The sequence below is a fragment of the Gracilinanus agilis genome, chromosome 2, assembly GCF_016433145.1.
Source record: "Gracilinanus agilis isolate LMUSP501 chromosome 2, AgileGrace, whole genome shotgun sequence".
NCBI lineage: Eukaryota > Metazoa > Chordata > Mammalia > Didelphimorphia > Didelphidae > Gracilinanus > Gracilinanus agilis.
Window position 1 is genome coordinate 265,791,077 of NC_058131.1, and position 21,192 is coordinate 265,812,268.

The 21,192-nt window shown below is 39.9% G+C and overlaps 1 protein-coding gene across 1 annotated transcript in view; it reads right to left on the reverse strand.

Annotated features, from left to right (window-relative positions):
• The window catches only part of SRMS (src-related kinase lacking C-terminal regulatory tyrosine and N-terminal myristylation sites), a 28,579-nt gene extending 9,411 nt beyond the window's left edge, over positions 1–19,168 (reverse strand). Inside the window, exons 1-4 of the mRNA XM_044661171.1 lie at positions 18,739–19,168; positions 3,329–3,450; positions 1,529–1,695; positions 135–276 (exon numbers count right to left, since the gene is read on the reverse strand). Of these exons, the coding sequence (XP_044517106.1) occupies positions 135–276; positions 1,529–1,695; positions 3,329–3,450; positions 18,739–19,160 (853 nt within the window). The 5' untranslated portion in view covers positions 19,161–19,168. The remainder of the gene's footprint in view (positions 1–134; positions 277–1,528; positions 1,696–3,328; positions 3,451–18,738) is intronic.
• Positions 19,169–21,192: the final 2,024 nt, after the last annotated feature.

Sequence of the window (21,192 nt, forward strand, 5' to 3'; positions counted from 1 at the left end):
AGTCTCCAATCCAAGACTGAATACTGGCCTTAGTAATTATTTCATTGAAATTTTTTCCTTATTTATCAATATGGGGCAAAACGGGAGAGAGTTAAGTGAATCACAAGCCCTAACTCAACCCTCCACAAACATACCAGACTTTATGATCTTTATGGCAACTGGAATCTTATTCAACCACAAGCCTTCCCATACTTCTCCAAAATAGCCTTCTCCCAGCTTTCTTCGAAGGGCAAACTCAGTCCGTGGCCGTTCCCATTCATCCCTCTCCAGTGGCCGCTGACGGAACAGAAAGAGATAGAAATGTAGATGAGCAATGGAAGAAGGGAAATTAATAGACCTAGCCAAGGTTGACATATAATGTAATGTGCCTGTTTACTTTTTCTGACAGAAGTGCGTAAGAAAAAACTCTGCAATTTCTTTTAAGGAGGAAATGGACCCCCTCCCTCCATAAATGCACACAACTGCTAAGCTGGAAAGAAAGGAAGTCATTGTCTTCAAGATGGTAATTCACAGTGCTGGGAAAGCTCCTTGGTCTCCTCCCAGGAAGAAGTAGTCCTGCAGTGTGGAAAGTTACTTTGATGAAACCAAACTCATAACAGGTTTTTCTGGCTATTTTGGAGGAAGACAGGATACACAAGCAGTCACTATCCCTAAAAGATGAATCCAAATCCTCTCTATGTTTCAAGCCTGGGTTCTGCTGATGGCCAAGGAGGAGAAGCTAAAAAATCTGTTCCCAGAAAAATTTTCCTCACACTTGGCCTGAAAGCAGGATGTTCTGGGAGCCCCAAATAATTACATGGGCAACTTAAGTAGCACTTTTCATAGTGCGTGTCCCTCAATCAACCCTTTACAAACATTAATTACTCCCTGATGAGAGGTAGAAAGTGTTATTACTTCTACTTAATAGCTGATGAGACACAGAGGAATTTTATCATTTCCCTCCTATACCAGAGCAAGAAAGGGAGATGATCCTAGATAAAGTGTAGTTTCTTATCTCCCAGCCAGAACTCAAATACAACAGATAAAGCAACGTTCCTACCAAGCCCTCACACCCACAGTTTCCTCTTCCAGGGTATCTGATGGAGCCTAAGGCATCTGGAACTCATTTCCCAATGGATCCTGAGGTTGCACGTTCTATGACCTAAGCCCCAGGCCTCCTAGCTGGGAGAAGTCTTCCCCCACCCCTCTCAGCAGTTCCAACGCAGAACAGGTCAGGAATAGCCCTATCACCTATAAATGCCTACTGGAGGCTCACATGACTTCATATCCAACTGGTCATGGTATAAAATCCTGAGTACTAATAGCAGCTTTTAAACTGGTCTCTCTCCCTCTCCAACACATAGCCAAAGGGGAACACAAGAGTGAACACACAGGAGTGAGCTCAGTAAATTCTTTCACTGATGCTCCTCAAAGAGCTCCCCAAGGAATTGGGAAGAGAGGACAAAGGGAGAAGGGAATGAGGAAGGAGGAGGGTGCAACAAGGGAGGAAGAGAAAGGGAGACAAGGAAGGGGAAGGAAAGGGACCCACCTCTTGCATACAGGGCTGCAGCAGGGGTGTCTGGATAATCTTCCAGTTGGCCTTGTAATAGATGAGGAGTTCCTCCAGGCTGGGGAAAACTTGACCTTTCTGAATATACAGGCCACCTTCTGGGGCCTTGGCAATTCGATAGTGGCAGACTTTGGCTTGCATTCGAACTGTGGAAAAAGTGACAGGGAAGTAAGAAAGAAGAGGGAAGATGATGGAATGGGAAAGGAAGTAAATGAGATAGAGAAATGATGGGGGAAAAGACAGGGAAGAAGAAATTGGGGAAGGGGACAAAGAAGGAAAAGAGAGATCAGGAGGGAAAGAGAAAGGGAAGGAGGAAAAGAAAAAGAGAGAAGGAAACAGAAAAACCAAAGTTAGAACTACAAAGATAGTACTTTCTTTCCTATTCTCCTGTTCTAACCTGCCTCCAGCCTTTCTTCATTCCAATTCATTCTCCATTGACAACCTGATATTCCTAAAGCATAGCTCTGACCATGTCTCTCCCCAACTCAAGAAACTTTGGTGCCCTCTTGCCTCTAAGATGAAATACAAACTGCTGTTTGATGTTTAAAGGAATTGTCTAGCTTCAGCCTCAAAGACGATTATTATATTACTCTCTTTCACTGATTTACAATCTGGCTAAACTGGCCAGCTTGCTGTTTCTTGAATGTGACATTCCACGCCCCATCTTCTTATGTTGCACCAATTGTTCCCCATCCACAGAATGTAGTCCCTCCTTATCTCTACTTCCTAGAATCTCCAGTTCCCTTCAAATCTCAGTTCAAGTACTACTTTCTATAGTAAATCCTGATCCTCATAATTTCTTGGGTCCTCCCCCTAGAAATTATTTTATAGCTGTCTTTATATCTATCTGATTATCTATTAGACAGATATTGCATTTAATTTTTTATATGCCAATACCTTCATCTTATCAATAATGTAAGCTTTTTTAGAGTGGGGATTGTTTTTGTTTTATATATCCCTAGAACCTAGCAAAGTATCTGACACAAAGGAGGCACTTAATAACTGTTTGTTGAGGGGCAGCTAGGGGGCTCAGTGGATAGAGTGCCAGGCCTACAGATGGGGGGGGGGGTCCTGAGTTCAAAAATGACCTCAGATTCCTCTTAGTTGTGTGACCCCGGACAAGTTACTTAACCCTCATTGGCTAATCCTTACTGTTTTTCTGCCTTGGGACCAATACTTAGTATGGATTTTAAGGCAGAAGGTAAGAGGTTTTGTTTTGTTGTTTCTGTAAAATATAATAACTGCTTTTTGAGTTCAGTCTGACCTCTTCTTATAAAGCTAGCAAAATCAAGGCAAGCAGGGGATCCTCAGTAAATACCTGCTGAATTAAATTTAGCTCTCTTCATGGTCAGGCTACTACACTTCCCAGGAAACAAAGCATTTTATATTTCTAGTAGGTGAACTGTTAGCCTCATTTTATATGGATTACTTAAAGCACGCAGAAGAAAAGGGAATGAGTCCTTAGATATATAGCTAATCAGTGAGTGAATTCTCGGCTTCAAGGTTCTTTGCATTGGATTACATTAACTTCCTTCCCTTATGAAATTTATAATATTTTTTGCACTGGGAAACTTTTCATCCCATTCATTCACCCAGCATCTTATATGAAGCTCCTATGATATCCAAATATTTTGCTATGACCACAGATGGCTATCACCAGGGACATGAGACCAGAATGCCTAAGTCACTTCACAGGAATTCACTGAAAGGACTAAATGAATTATATTCCTTTTGATTAACCTCCCACTAGAGTGATATGGCTTCTCTGGAAGAAATTACCTGATAGTGAATAATCCCCTCGACTACTCTCACTGGGCCGAACCAGAAAGGCTCCATGCTGATTAGAAGAGGAAAGTAGAAGCTGCTGAGCTTCGCTTCGACTGATTCCATCAAAATACCACCTGTAAAACAACCCAGGCAAACGGATCAATTTAGAAGTCATGTCATCTACTTCATCCCCATTACCTCCACCAACATTTTCCTCCAGGAATATGGAAGGAGCTTATTTTTAGCAAGGTCTCTGCCATGTAGGCTAGACTGGTTCAGTTCCATTCCCTCTCAGCTCCTTACCCCACAAAAAAGGCAAAGTAGCTATCCAGAGAATTGAGATTAGCACAAGAGGGCCAAGGCTTGAGTCACAAAGATATACCTTCCGAAAATTAAAAAAAAAAAAAAAGATATACCTTCCTAATTATATAAGGGCATTATTTTAAAAAAGCCCACAAAGAGGAAGTGCTCTGAATTGGCAAATGTGAGGCCCTAAATCCTGGGCAGCTGATCAAATGCATAGAAAGATGGCTACTTCTACTTGAGCTAGTCCCATATCTTTGCAGTAAATCCTTTCCATGTTATAGTCATGTAAACCTCCTTTTATTAACTTTTAGAAGGGTCTCATTTTGCTCCAGCCTTGAACCCGAACTTCCAAATGCCTGAGTCATGACTGGCCTCCAGGAAGGACAAAAGGTCAGAGTTGGGATTAGGTTGTTCTGGAGCTCCCATTGCCATTACTCAAAGTAGGAAGACTATCCTGTATAAATAGGACATCTGCATAGGTCTGCCTAGAGAACTTACTCTACTGGAGTGGTCCAAGGTAACATATCTTCCCCTTCTTTTAAAGTAAGGATTCTTAACGTTGGAGTCTACATATGAAAAAATGTATCTATTTCAATATGATTGGCTTCCTGTCTAATCCTAAGTATTTCAATTTATGCATTTAAAAACACCTCTGAGAAAAGGATCCATAGGTTTTGCCAGACCTTGCCCAAGGAGACCATGACACCAAAAAGGATGAAAACCCCTATTCTAGAGGAATAGCCCCCTAGAAACACATAATCAGCCCAATTCTCAGCCCAGTGAAAGTCTAAGAAACTCCTGAGTAATGGTCAATGGTCCCTCTTATCGAGCAACAATTCAGAACCATTTCTGATTGTCACTATCCCTCAGGTAGCTGCTGGATAAGAAATAGCAACACAATTAAACACGTTTTCATTGAGCCCAGATGAGTACCCAGTCCTGTCTCTGGAGATGAGAAGGCACAAGACCTTGCCCTGAAGGAATTCATAGTCTGTATAGAGACACAAGATTCATATACAAGTCAAGGGGCAAGAAGACTCCTTTATAAGTAAGTACCTACTATGTGGCACAAACTCGTAATGCTTTGATAGTTCAGAGGGTGGAAATATAGTATAGGCTAGGTATTTGAGCCCTAAACAATGGGCAGATAGGATTTGGGGAGGTAAAGAAAAGCAGCTGGAGCCCAGGGAGGGGAAAACAAGGAGAAATAGCCCTAGCAGATTTCTGGAAGGGATTCAATTGTTAGCAGAAATATGGTGATGGGCTCCTTATTCCCAGGGCTTATGGATGTGGGCCCCAGTACCCTGGCCTTGTGTATCAGGGGTTCTCCCCAACCCAATCCAGACTCTCTGCCAATCAGATTCCCTGAATCCAACTTCTAATAATTCCAGCTGCTACTTGTCATCAGGTAAGGCCTGCTATGGTTGGCTTTGTGCCCAGGAAGGAGTACCTTCTTGTAAAGAACATGAAAAACTTCTTTCTGTTCTGGTTCACCAATGTGTCAGATCTACTCCATTCTCACATAGGCCATGAGGGAAAACACCCCATTTTCCTCTGACTCAACTTCCCAGAAAGACAAAGGAATTCCTGCTTTAACTGTTCTGGGTATTTGGCATAAAGCAAGCCCACTTCTTTTCACACAGGTCTAATAAAACCTTCCCACTTCTTTTCCAGTAGAAATTATAGTCCTTTCTTAATTCAATAAATATGCATCAAGCACCAACTTTATGCTAGCCCACATGATGAAAAGGGCAAGGAAACGGATGTCAGGAGCCCTAGATTCAAGAGCCAGGGGTCTGTCAGTCTCTGACCTAGGAAAAGTCACTTCATTTCCTCATCAGTAAAATAAGGTTGGACTTCATCTAAAGTCATCTTTATTAAAGACGTTAATGATATCTAAAGTCCTTCCAGCACTAATATCCTATACTAAGACTTTTAAACTGCCATAGGAGCTGAGAGAAGGGGGGAAACAAGTCTTGGGTTCTTAGGAAAGGATTTCTAATAATGAACTTGGAGAGATAAAGAAGTGCTTTGAGGAAGAGGGCTGAAATATAGATATCTCTTAGACCCATGAGCTCAGAATGTTAAACCCATGTCTAGATATAATTCATTATCAATCCTCTAAAGCAGAACTTACCTATTTCTATCAGGATCAGCACCAGCACCAGCTAGGGTTCAGGTCTGGCCTCAGACACTTCCTAGGTATGTGGCCCTGGGCAAGTTATTTTACCCCCATTGTCTAGCCTTTACCACTCTTCTGTCTTGGAATCAATTCACAATATTGATTCTAAGATGGAAGGTAAGGGTTAAAAAGAAGAAAAAGACCACACACCACCACCCTTCTGATCACCCAGGTTTACAACCATAGAATCATTCTTAACTACTCTTCATTTTCATTGTCCCCAAATCTACTCAAATGACAAGTTTTATTGATTCTACTTCCACAACATCTATCCTCTCACTTTTCTCTACTCACATAGCCAGCACCCTAATTCAGCCCTTATCACCTACCTCTTCCCTGAATGATTGCAATAGTCTCCCAATTGTTCTTCCTACTTCCAGTCCCTCCCTTCTAATCCATCCCTCCTAGTTGCCAAATGAGAAAGTCCAGGCCTGTCCATGCCATCCCCCGTTAAAAAAAAAAAAAAAAAAAAAAAAAAGCTTTGTTTCCTTTTGCCTCTAGAATAAAACATAAACTTATCAGTTTGGCACTTAAAGACCTTCATAGTCTGAGTCCAGTCCATCCTTTCCAGGCTGATTTCACATTATTCCCCCATATTACCTTCATTTTACACAGTCAAACTGACCTGCTTACTGTTCTTTGTACACAACATTCCATAACTCATTTGTGTGTTCCCCATACTTAGTTCCTCCTGAGGTGCAACTGAAATGCCACACCTCCTGGCATTTGATGCCTTTTCTGACTCCCTCGGTTGTTATGGCTCTTTCTACCTCCACATCTCTGTCCCTAAATGATTTTTTACTAACTTTATGTGTATTTTGAATTTACTTAGGCCTGAACATGTTGCTTCCTCTTAGTAGAATGTAAGCTCCTTGAGGTCAAAGGCTATTTCAAATTGGTCTTTGTATTCCTAAAGCACAAGCACAATGTCCAAGCATAGTGAGCACTTAATAAATGGGAACTAAATTACCTGAATTCTAGGAGAGAAAACAGGGAGAATGTTCTCTGAGAGGTGAATAATGGGAGCAATGCCATGGAGACCTCCATGAATTTCATGCGGGGGTGGGGGGGGGACCAGTGATAATGTCTGGAGCAATGGCTGCTTGTAGGTAAACAAAGCAAGCATAACTTGCCCTTCTGGCCCTCAGATCTTGAAACTTGGGGATCTGGTCCAAATCACCTGTCCAGCTTTTCATACCTTCTTCCCTGCCCAACTCCCCATCTCTACTTCCCTTGAATGTGACTCCCTTTCTCTGCTAAATTTCTAGAAAGAACTGACTCTATACTCAGCCTCCACTTCCTCGCATCCCCCTCACTCCTTCACCCTACAATCTGGCTGGCTCTCATTCCCATCATCTATCCCTGCCCCTCACCAGAGTCTTTGTTCTCTTTGACCTCTGCAGGACTTGTTGGTGCTGACAAACCCCTCCTTGATACAGTCTCCTTCCCTTCTTTTTCTTGACACTGTTCTCTCTCTTTCCTTTTGGTTCAAATCTTCAGGCTTTTTCACTAGTTCCTCATCTTCCTGCCACTCCCTCGCTGTGAGTATTCTATACACACATCCATATACACACAATATATACACATATACACCATGCACGCAAACATATTGCCCACAATACATATACCATACATAACACAACATACACACAACATACATACACACCCCATACATATGAATGTACCACACACAATATATACACCATGCATATACCTTACACACACCATATATACAAATATACTACACACAATACACATAGCATGCACACAACATGCACACACACCACTTGTGCAAATACGTCATATATAATACACAACACTGTACATCTAATATACAATACATGTAATAACATAAGCACAATATGCATAACTGCATCATACATACAGCATGCATACAAACACACCACACAATACACACATGCATGCAGAGTACATCATACACACCATACCATACAACATACATACACACACACCTACCATATATACACACAGGTAACAAATCTCTACTCTCATCTCTCTCCCCTTTTCTCTCTACAATATTTTCCTGGATGATCTCCTCCACTCTCATTGGTTCAGTCATCACTTCTACATTCCTGATTCCCAGATCTCTGCCCAGGACTGATCTCTTTCCTCTGACCTCTGAGTCTCCAACTCAACATATCCAAAACTGAACTCACCAATTTACCCTAAAACCTGTTTTTCCTCCCAATTTCTTCATTTCTATTGATGCTGCCACCATCTTCTCAGTCACTTGGGCTAGAAATCTCAGTTATTTGTGACTCTCCTCTCCCTCTCTATATCCAGTCAGTTGCCAAGTCTCATTGATTATACCTCTTTAACAGTGCTCACTAGTTATCCCTTTCTACTTTCACTACCATCATCACCACCCTCAGTCTTGCCTCCTCATCCCGCCCCCCTCTCCCAAACCACTGAAATAGCCTTCTTACTGGGCTCCCTACTGTCCACCTTTCTCTTCTCCAATCTATCCTCCACACAGCTGTCAAAATAATCAACTCAATATACAGGTTGGACCATGTACCTCCTCTGCTCAAACACATTCAATACCTTTCTATTGCCTATGAAAATAAAAATAAAGCAAACTCCTTAGAGGCTGACTTTCAAGGTTCTGCACAATCAAACTTTAACTTACCTTTTAAGTTTTATTTCATTCTATTCCACTTCAGGTACTCTTTCTTCCAGGCAAACTAGACTATCGTACCTTCTCTGACCTTAACCTGAACTCTCCTACATCTTTGCATTCCTATAACCTATTCACCATGCCTGAAATATATGCTCTCTCCATATATCTCTTCCACTGAAATCACCTTCTTCCTTTAAGGCACAGCTCAGGCATCCCATCCTCCAAGAAGCTTCCCTTGTTTCCTCACCCCCTCAATCTGATAATCTCACCATCTGAAAAATTCTTTTCATTTTCTGTCCAAAGTTTTCCTTTTCATTTATAATCTATCTCTGCATATCATGGCATCACAAAATCATCTATTTATTTTTTTAATTGATTAATTAAGAAAATTTTTCCATGGTTACATGATTCATGTTCTTTCCCTCCCCTCCTAGTACTGTCCCTCCCATAGCCAATGCGCTATTCCATTGGGTTTTACATGTGAGAATCTATTTAGATTTGGAAGGAACCCTAGAGATCAATAAGTCTAACATTTTTATTTTACAGATAAGGAAACTCAGGCCCAGAGAGGGTAAAACTGACTCTTCCAGAATTCTGCAGCTAATAAGTACCTAAGGGTTGAACCTGAACCTGGATCTCCCTGATCCAAGATCCAGCATTCTATACCCTATACTACCTTGCCTGCCTCTTCAATGACTTAACTGAAAACTCCTTTAAACCAGTTTTTTAAAAAAATAAATACAAGAGGGGCAGCTGGGTAGCTCAGTGGATTGAGAGCCAGGCCTAGAGACAGGAGGTCCTAGGTTCAAATCCGGCCTCAGACACTTCCTAGCTGTGTGACCCTGGGCAAGTCACTTGACCCCCATTGCCTACCCTTACCAATCTTCCACCTATAAGTCAATACACAGAAGTTAAGGGCTTAAAATTAAAAATAAATAAATGAATGAATGAATGAATGAATGAATGAATGAATGAATAAATAAATAAATAAATAAATAAATACAAGATCTGGAGCTAGACATTATTTATCTAGGTCAGTGGTTCCCAAACTTTTTTGGCCTACCATCCTCTTTCCAGAAAAAATATTACTTGGCCCCCTGGAAATTATCTTTTTTATTTTAATAGCAATTAATAGGAAAGATAAATGCACCTGTGGCCATCACCACTCTCTTGGATCGTTGCAGCACCCACCAGGGGGCGGTGGTGCCCACTTTGGGAATCACTGATCTAGGTGGTGTAGTGGATGGAGCACTAGACTAGAAATCAGAAAGACTCATTTTTGTGAGTTCAAATTTGGTCTTAGACACTTCCTGGCTCTCTGTCATTGGGCAAGTGTCACAACCCTGTTTTCTTCAATTTTCTTATTGTCAAATGAGCTAGAGAAGGAAATGGCAAATCATTCTAGTATCTAGTATCATAAAGAGTCAAATATAACTGAAACAATTCAACAAGCACAAAAAGTCCAACCCCACCATTTTATACATGAGTAGTTTAAGGCATAAAAGGATTTTGCCTAAGAATCAGGTAGCAGCAGCCAGCTGCAAATTCAAGACCTAAAACTCTACGGCCAGTTCTCTTTCTACCAGAATGTACTGCCTCAAAATAAGGAATTTCAATCATTAAATGTAGATTACACCACCCAATTGTGCCTCATGTCCAGTCTGGATTTGGTCTGGTGGAAAGGGTAATGGACTTGGAGTCAGAAAACTAGAAATTGGATTAGAAATATGCAAATGTGCTCCCTGTGACCTTCCATAAGTCAATTATATTCTCTGTTTTTCAGACCCTTACCCATAAAATGATGAAGTTAGACTAGATGACCTTTCAGCTCTAAATCTGTGATCCTATGATCACATAATCCCTGGCCTAGAAAACCAATGCCTTATTAGGCCAAAACTGAGTTAAATGAACAGGGTCTTAACTATATATTACCTTGAAGAACAGGTAGAGACATGGTAAGGAAATTGCTTACACATAGTGAGGAAGAGCTGTAAATTCTTGAGCAGGGGAAATGAACAAATGTAAATGCTTTGACATGAACTCAATTTTTTCTTTGAAAGTCCTATTTCTGGCACAGTGCCTTACATATAATAAGTAGGAAATTTGTGTTGTTTTGAATTGAATTGAAATCATCTCACATCCTTATTTATTTATTCAAAATGATACAGAACAATTCCACTTTGTTTTCCTCTTGTTTTGAGCACCCTCTAGGACAGAGTATGGAATACAGTTTTCATTTAGAATCAATAATTACACATTGGGATGGAAACTCATTGTCCCTGGACTAGGCTGACAATTTCTGTCTTTGTTAGTCTAAAAACATCCCCACCACACCTGTCCAGGAAAGGTATCTTCTCTCTCAAATACTCAGTGGTCCTTAAAAATGGAATATTTGGATGCTAGAGCTGGGGGGAAGCAAGCTGGCCATTCAAATGGAGATGGAGCAATTGAGATGGAGATGAACAGTGATCCCTTCAAGAAAAGTATCCCATGTTTGATTTGGTAATCTTTTTTTTTTTTTAAACCCTTGAACTTCGGTGTATTGTCTCATAGGTGGAAGATTGGTAAGGGTGGGCAATGGGGGGGTCAAGTGACTTGCCCAGGGTCACACAGCTGGGAAGTGTCTGAGGTTGGGTTTGAACCTAGGACCTCCTGTCTCCAGGCCTGACTCTCACTCCACTGAGCTACCCAGCTGCCCCCTTGGTAATCTTTTGTATGAGATTTCATAATCACGTATGAATGTGAAACTGGCTCTCCAGAAGAAAAAAACATAACAACTGGCTCTCCAGAAGAAAATAATATGTGCACTACATACTTTTAAGTCTAAGTAGCCATTATTAACATTTTTCTCCATCACTTTCTTAAGACTAGAAATCAACAAAACAACATCAAGCTCAGATTTGTAGTGTTTGTTTCAGAGGTATAATTGTTCACAACTGAAAATGTAACAAGAAGCTCAGTCATTTGGAGCTAACTCCAGCACACCCTTCTGTGGGGGGTCAGATAATAAAAGTAACCATGGGATTTCACCAGCACATCCCTAGGATATGTCCCAGTATTCCTCTTGCAGACTAGTCAGGTTATGCCAATACACCTGTAATACCCCAGTAGGCACTACCCTGCCCTCTTCCTTAATCTCTGCCTGCCCTGAGGAGGACCAACCCTCCCACTCCCCCCACAACAGGATGCCCTTGCGTCTGGGCCAGAGGAAGATGCTAATTACATTTTACTCTTTCATCTGGAGATCTCAAAGAACTCCACAAACAATCATTAGCTCTTCCAGGCTGGCAGCATTTCATTTTCACAGGAAGGAACACAAAAGTCAGGAAAGGCATTTGCCCAGGGCCAGCTTGGTCCGCAGGCCAGGAACGGGACTCTTGTTGGAATGGTTAATGCAATATAGTATGGGCTCCTCCACCACTCCCTAACTCAGCCCTAACATTAAGGTTTCTATCAGTCAAAGCCTCCCTGGGACAGACAGAATGGACTGCAGTACATTCCAGACTTGCTTGCAGACCTCAATACCCAATGAGAACCTCCTTCCCAACCTGTAAACATCAAGTGGAGGAGAAAGCAATGGTCAATATTCCAGTGGGAACTAGGGAAATCACGAAGCTAACCCCCATCTTCTTCACTAACACACAAAGAGTAGCTTTGAGTTTGTGGCCCAGAGACTTCACTAGCCAAATGCAGAATTGCCTTGACTTGAAAAGTCAGCTCTTTTTTCCTCCAGTTTTCACCTCTGCCTCTCAACACCATTACCAAGTGTATGGATATTTCAGGCAACCCAGGAATACTTACCTGGAATGATTTTAAGGCCTGAGAAATACTTCTCTATTATCATCATTATCCCTTCAAGTGACATCTGAAATGTCACCATTATAAGTCTTTTGATTCAGACGCTGTCTTCTATTTAAAAATAAAGTGCATAGGAAAAATAACACATTAAAGCCTATTTTATTGATTGTTTATCCTTCAAGATGAACACATTTATCTGACCCTTTCATAAGAGTTCCTATTGAAGGTGAGGGTAATGAGAAGGAAGGAGAATAATGATCCCTTGGTCTCTGAGGAGTGAGGAAAAGAGGAAGGAATGAAGGAACAGAAGAAGGGAGGAAGGAATGGAGTGAGGGAGGAGAGAAAGGCGGGAGGGAGAGATAAGGAAAAAAGAAATGAAGGAAATAAGGGAAGGAGAAAGGGAGGAAATGAGGGGGAAATGAGGGAGGGAAGAGACAAGTATTTAATAAACATCTACTATGTGCCAGGCATTGTGCTAAGCATTTTACAAATATCTCATTTGATCCTCAAAACAACCCTGGAAGTTTGCAATTTTATGGTTGGGGAAACTGACAAATATACATTGTGATTTTTCCAGGGTCACGCGGCTAGGAAGTGTCTAAAGACATGGATTTAATAATGATGATAATAACAATAATAGTAGCAGCTTCCAAAATGTTTATATAACAGCTCTCTTTGTGGTAGAAAAAAACTGGAAATAGAGGGATATCCATCAATTGGAGAATGGCTGAACAAATTGTGGTATATGCTTGTGATAGAATACTACTGCAACTTAAGAAACAATGAGCAGATTAATTTTTTTAACTTACAAAGAACTAAATGAGATAATAAAAGAGTGAAATTAATAGAATCAAGAGAATATTATATTCAGCTACAGATTTAATATTTGAAGGATAATTTTGAATGTTCACCTCCAGAGAATAAACTGAGTAGAAACATGAAAGATAATCTATATATATTTGCCAGATGACGCCTCCTATGGTGTAGAGAGGGGAGGGAGAAGCTGAATTTTAAAATTTTTTAAACCAACAAAATAAAATTTAAAAAGAAAAGAAAAAACTCATGAAGAAAATAAGGCAAAAAATGATATGTTTCAATCTTCAAAAAATAACAACAATAATAGCAACTAACATTTAGATAGCACTTACTATATACCAGTTGCTATGCTAACTATTCTATAATTTGATCCTCACAACCACTCTGGGAGGTAGTTGCTATTATTTTACTAATTTTATAAAGAAACTGAGGCAAACAGAGTTTAAGTGGCTTGCCTAAGGTCACAGAACTAATAAGTATCTGAAGTCAAATTTGAACTCAGGTCTTCCTGACTCCGGGCTCAATGTGCTATCCATTGTGCCACTTATCCAAGTGGAAACTAAAGAAGGGATTCTGTAAAAGGAGGAAAGAGCACTGAAAGGGGAAGTTAAGCATAACTAAGACCAATACAGGGGCAACAAGGTATAATGGATAAAGTAAGGGTCCCTGAGTCAGGAAGACCTAAGTTCAAATCTGGCCTCAGACAATTACCAGCTATGAGATCCTAGACAAGTCACTTCACCCTATTTGCCTCATTTTTCCCATTTGTAAAATGAGCTGGAAAAGGAAATGGCAAATCACTCCAGTATCTTTGCCAAGAAAATCCCAAATAGGGTCTCAGAGAATCAGACACAACTAAAACAAGTGAACACCAAAAAAGGCTGATACAAAATATATTTCAACATTCTAAGATAGTTACAGGTCCCCAGAGGGCAGGTCCATGGATTTGCTTAGTTCCCTTTGAGATAGATCTGGCTCACTTACCAAATTTGTGCCACTCCCAGAATTCAAAGGAGTATGGCATCACAGTAAAGGAAAAGAGTATGGGCCATGGGAATCAGAAGAGACTCGGACTTGAATCCCACCACTGATCCTAAGAGTATGACTATAGGCAAACTAGTTCTTCAAAGGCAAGGACTACTCCATCTTTGTAACCAGCACCCTAGCACAGGACCTAGTGAATAGTGGGTGCTTAATAAATGCTTGTTGACTGATTGATTGATCAATAAAACTATACCTAGTACTTACCTTACAGGATTGCTTTGAGCATCAATTTGGAAACTGTATTTATATGTCTGGATGCATGTGTGTATTTGTGTCTATATGTGTGTGTGTCCAAAATGTGAAGAGACACTTTAAAGCTAATTAGGGAATAATGGCTAAATAAACTGAGATACCTGGATGTAATGGAATATGACTTCATTGTAAGAAATGAATAGAAAAATTCAGAGAAGCATGGGAAGACAGAATTGATGCAGTGGGAAATAGAACCAGGAAAAAATATATACGACACAACAATATACAAAGAACAAAAAAGGAAGCAATATTGTGTAATAACAATAATCAAGCTACACCCTTTCTCAAAAAACTAGGAAAACATACATGACACAACAATATACAAAGAACAAAAAAGGGAAGCAATATTGTGTAATAACAATAATCAAGCTACACCCTTTCTCAAAAGTTGTGAAAATGTACCCTATTTCCCTTGTTTGCCGAGGTGGAAGAGTCTATGGGTACAGCATTGCATATACTATCAGACTCAATTGATCTGTTGGGGGAATTTCATTGAACTGCTTTCTCTCTCTTTTAATTCTTTGTTACAAGAGATGGCTCACTAGGAAAGGAAGAGGGATGGATAAAGAGAATACAAGTGATATTAAAAAACAAAGTTTCTCAATAATAATTTTAAGTATAAAAAATCCAAAGACCTATATTGTCAACCATAATTATGTTGTTAAATTGACTTTTTTTCTGGGCCTACTAGCAGGCCAGTTTCCATCAGCACATACTAACTGTAGAACAACTGTTTAGAATTATACAGGTTCTAGGCTTCATTCTCCGTTATCTAGAAAGAGAGAAATTTCAACAAGATGAAGATTTGAGCTCAACACTCATGGAAGAGATACTGTCACTTATCCCCATAGTTTCCAAAGAAAATTGAAAATGGGTTTTTATCAGTTTAGTATTTTCATAGAGAGAATGTTCCTTAAATATGGGTCTAGGAAAATAGAGGAGAGACATATCAGTAGGACCAGGGAGTTGGGGAGAGAGGTAATCAAATTAACACCAGAGAAAAGAGAAACAGAACAACCTTCTCAGTGTTCAGTCATCTCCAGAAGTATTTCTTTTCCCCCATATTTTTTCTCTCAACCCTAATGGTTCATGCTCTGTGAAAGCCATTCTCCCTCCAGCCTAGCAAAAAGTGCCGTCATTTCTCTGACACAACCAAGAATAAAATCTACATGACCCATGTTCCTCAGAGATCCATAAGATTCAGACTATCCCTAAGGAGGTCTTCTCATGGTAAGGAAGAATAAAAGAATTGAACACCACCACCATCACACACACAACACACACACACACACACACACACACCCCGCCCCCAGATAACTATAACCAGCCCTGTACTTCATTATCCAACTTCAGTCTTCCTCATTAACCCCTCCCTTCAAGGGATCAGGTACAATGAGAACAATATACTCAAAGAGAGTTCAGAATTCTATTATGATAAGGTCAAAGGTCTGACATTAAGAATGGCCTTCAACCAAAAGTGACAACCCATTGGAAGTGCCTCAGCTCCTCTATTTCTGCTCCTGATTCTCCATGGGACCTTAAATTATAAACCTCCGCTTGCCTCAAACTTCCCATTTCCCCAAAAGAAATAATAAATCTGGTATAAATCCTTTGATTCAGTGCTAGGGATGATAGGGAACACCTCTTTCTTAGATGGAAGTGATACGGATAGTTTGGGACTAAAAACACAAAAGCTAAATAACCTAGTAATAAGGAACGGACTCAACCTAAACTGTGCTCTCTTAGACAACAGTATGGTTGAAGTGAGGTCTTATTCATGAAGCCTTTCCTGAATAATACCATCTTATAATGATCATCTTTCCTTGATTTTGAATTTCCCCAATACTTGGATATACAAATTGTACCATGCTATCACATGCTTGCCTTGCCCTTTTGTAGGGATATGCTATGTCTCACCAAAATAGATGACAAATTCCTTAAGAGCAGCAACTTAGCTTTCTGCTTCCTTTGCATTTGTCATAGGAACTCACATAATCCTTAATACTCACTGTATTTCCTCCTTTCTTCCATCCTTTATATCTATATCTAACTCGAGGTTGGAAGACCTAACACTAACCAAAAAGAGCACACATGGAAAAATGAGGACATTAATAAATAAACTGTTGCTGGAACTCCAAACTGGTCCAACCATTTTGGAGAGCAATGTGTAATTATGCCCAGAGAGCTATAAAATTGTTTGTACCCTCAGCCCCATCAATACCACTCCCAGGTCTGTTCCTAAAGAGATCAAGAAAAAAGGAAAAGAATCTATATGTTTCAAGATATTTTTGGCAGCTCTTTTTGTGGTGGCAAAGAACTGGAAATTGAGGGAATGTCCATCAATTGGGGAATGGCTAGACAAATTATGGTATATGATTGTGATGGAATACTACTATACTGTAAAAAACAATGAACAGGTTAATTTTGAAAAACTTTAGGGGAAGCTGGGTGGCTCAGTGGATAAAGATCGAGACCTGAAGATGGGAGGTCCTGTGTTCAAATTTGACCTCGGATATATTCTAGCTGTGTAGCCCTGGGCAAGTCACTTAACCCCAATTGCCTAACCCTTACCACTCTTCTGGAACCAATACTTACTATCAATTCTAAAGCAGAAAGTAAGGATCTTAGGGGTGAAAAAAGATGTAGAAAGACCTACTTGGAGTAATGAAGAATGAAATGAGTAGAACAAAGAGAACATTATATACAACTATAGAATTAATATTTTAATAGTAACTTGTGAAAGTCCACCTCTAGAGAATGAACTAAAAAAAAGAAACACAAAAAACACCATATATATATATATATATATATATATATATATATATATATATATACACACATCTTCCTGTCAAGTGGTACCTTCTATGGTGCAGAGAGGGGAGGGAGGAGCTGATTTACCTGGGAATATATTCTATTAAATGATTTTTTTACATTTTAAGTAAAAAATTTTAAGGGGGATACCTAGAGAATGATGTCTGCTCAGTCTTTACTTTCATGTCCACAACAGGAATCAAAGCCTTCTGACTCTAATAAATAATAAATTAACCGTTTTGCCCAGTTTTGTGAGGAAACCATTTCTGGGAGCTTGGTTCTCTCAACCCATGTTTCTATGGACTGAGTCTTCCTGACTCATCTCAATTGACTTGTCTCCTACAACTTCCTGAACAGTCACTGCTTAATGACAAAGACAAGTCAAGGACCCTGATGAACGTGTTAGTCTCCCTTAGTTACAATGTTAGTATGTAAACTACTGGATTAGGAGTCAACCAGGGAGTTCAAATTCTAGGATCACTGATTCAGAACCCAAGAGGCCTTTCGGGGTCATCTAGTCTAATCCCTTCACTTTACAAATAAAGAAACTGATGTTTGGAGGGGTGAAATGACTTGCCCAAGATCACACTGATAATGTTAGAACCCCATCTCACTCTAAACTCAGTACTCTTTCCACCAAGATATAGTGCTTTTAAAAGTTACTCTTCTCATATGAAGAGACTTACCTAAACTGATACAAAGTAAAATAAGCAGAGGGGAAAATAATAGACACAATAATTACAACAATGCAAAGAGTGAGAATAACCACTACAAAATAACCAAAGATGAATGTTGCAAAATTACAAAAAACAAAGTTGGCCCCAAAGAAAAAATATGAGAAGCTACATCCCTCCCCCCTCCCCCCCCCCCCCGCAGCCATGCCTTTGCAGAAGTGGGAGAGGTTCACTGGTGTGAAATATTGCCTATGATCAGATATTTTTTGGTGTGTTTAAATTATTTTGCTGATTTTTTCCCTCCTCTTCCTCTTTAAAAAATTCTTTATTATATGGAATGGGTCTCAGAGGAAAAAGGAAGGGGGAAATAGGGAAATTCATATGATTTTAAAACAAAAGATATAAATACAAATCAAATTTTTTAAAATTTTTCTCAGGACTCCTTGGTTCTCTTTTGGAAGAATATTGGGAGGAAGATCATAAGTAAGGGTCTTGAGAAAGAACGAAATCAGGTAATTTGGAATGATTCTATCAGGATTTAGAATTCACTTCCTGAGGGCAGGGCACTGAATATGAAATCTTTTTAGACGGCTTCCATCTCCAAGGGTCTATGATACTCTGATGCTACCAGAGCCCATCAGAATAACAAATAACAAATAAAGAAACACAACTTCTGAGAAAATTTAGGGGAAAAAACAGGAAAATCAGAGAGAAAGTCTCATTTGTATCTAGGCTTCATCATCCTGAACTCATTCCCCAATTAATAAAACTTAGTGACTTGAAAAGAATAGAAAACATTTAGTCCATAGTCTCCAGTGCAGTTATCTAATTGTCGAAGGTATCTCCCCCCCAAAAGACCCATCATCAAACAGTGAAGTGTAAAATTTATGATACTTACGGTTGGTCAGAGAAGGTCTCCTGAGTGGCTTTGGCCACATAATTAATGGGCACCAGTCCGGTGCTTGGCCGACCAGAGAGCCTCCTGGCAAAAATGTAGTCACCCTCTTCTTTGATCACAAAAAGCTTGTCTCCTCGGCTCACACTCAATTCATCTGCACACCTGGCTGTGAAGTCATACAGAGCCATGAAAAGGACGGTGGGAGGAGGGCTGCTTGATTTTGGAGAAAGAGGTTCTGGGTCGGGATCAGGATCTAGGTCCATTGTAACAGGATCAGGACCAGGATATCTGGGGATGCAGTCATCAGGGACACTTGTGGGCCAAAGCTTGTTCCAAAAGAATGATAGGAAGGTCAAGTGTTTCCTTAAAAAAGGCTCCATACTGGCTGCTGACTGACCCACAGGGTACCAATGTTGTTTCATAAGGACCAGTCCAGTTGGAAATAGAAGGATCTGAGTTCATCTGGCCTGGATGGGACAGATCTCCCCAAGCATCATCCTGCCTGCATGAGGAACTGCCTCAAACTGCTCCCTCACTCCAGGAATGCTTCTGTGTTGTCTTTTCTTTGCGAACTTCTGAGGGTGGAAAGTGAAACTGGAAAAGCCTGTACAACTTGTTTTCCTGAACTACTTAGCTGAAATGCGCTTGCACACACACACAATATCACACATCTGGGTCCAAAGCCACAGCTAGAGAGTCCTTAGGTTCTTTAAGAACACTAACACTTTTAAGGCTTGGGTAAATCAAATAAAATTTGACTTCCTGCAAGTCATACTATCTTTTTTTTAAATTTATTCTTTTTATTTCAAAAGGAAAATTAGCCTTAGTCAAGGGAGAAGGAAGGAGGTGATGAAGAAATTCTATTTTTTTTTCCTTTGTGGATCTCAGTTCCTTTGTACATAAAAGGATCGGCCAGATGATCTTTAAGCTCCTTTTCTAGTATAACAATCTGGGATTCTGAGCCCTCTCCTCCTGTAATGAAAAGGGATGTGTCTCTGTGATTTGGGAAGTAAATTATTCTTTTGGGTGAGAAATTCAGTCCTAAGAATTTTAGGGTTTATAGTGTTTCTCTTGGCCCTTTCCCCTAACTAAAGAACAAGTTACTAGTCAGCCAATGCATATTGAGGACATGTAGGATGATTCCAAAGTTCAGCTAAGCAGCAACTGATGACTGAATTTAAAACTTGCCAAGTGGATGAGCCTAGGTGGTTTTCCAGAAAGAATCCTGGGAAAGGGGTGGTCCCTGCCAGGAAGCCCGAATGAAATATACTTATGCTATGGGTATCTTTTCCTAAGAAAAAGGCAGCTTCATCAGAAAGCCAAAAGAAATCCACATAAGAGGAACTAGATAAATAATAAACTTGAAAGCTATCCAATTCTACATTGCATAGATTTCCTCTTATGAATTTCTGATTACCTATAACTCTGTGGTAATATTTCTATAGTTCTCACCTATCTAAATATAGGACTAAACTATTATATTCAGAATCCTAACATCTATTTAGGTCCACTACCTACTCAAATTTATGTTCACAAGTCTCTGTTTCTCCTGAGCTTCTCAAACCAAAACCGAATTTGCAAACACGACATCATAGTAAGGTAAAAAACAAACACACTGCAAGGCAAATAACAAATTACATCATTGTGTAACATATCCTTAGACCCAGTAATGTCATGCTGGATCTATTTCCCAAGAAGATCAGGAGAAAAGAAAAAGAACTTACATGTTCTAAAATATTTATAGCAATTCTCTGTGGCAGCAAAGAACTAGAAATCAAGATATTTATCAACTGGAGAATGGCTAACCAAGCTGTGGTATATGATTGTGATCGAATACTACTATGCCATAAGAAATGATGAGTAGGGGCAATTAGATGTTTTGGTGGATTAAGAGCGAGGCCCAGAGACAGAAGATTCTGGGTTCAAATCTGACCTCAGACACTTCCTAGCTGTGTGACCCTGGGCAAGCCACTTAACCCACCACCCCCCCCCCCCCCCCCGTTGCCTAGCCCTTACCACTCTTTTGTCTCAGAACCAATACACAGTATTGATTATAAAACAAAAGGTAAAGGTGTTTTTAAAAAAAGAAATGATGAGCAGATTAATTTTTTTTAAACTTGGAAAGAACTAACAGGAGATAATGAAGAGTGAAATGCATAGAACCAAGAGAACATTGTATACAACTACAGTTCAATATTTGAAGAATAACTTGTGAATGTCCACCTCCAGAGAATGAATAGATCAATAGAAACATGAAAGACATAAGCTATATTTTTGTTGGATGATGCCTTCTATGGTGAGGGGAGGGGAAGGAGAAATTAGAGTTTAGAAAAGAGAAAAAAGAAATTTTTAAAAACCACACTAAATCACGCAGCAATTACAGGGGTCAGTGGAAAAAGTACTGGCTCTGGGATCAGACAAAAGGAATCCCAAACAGATCAATGATTTCACTGG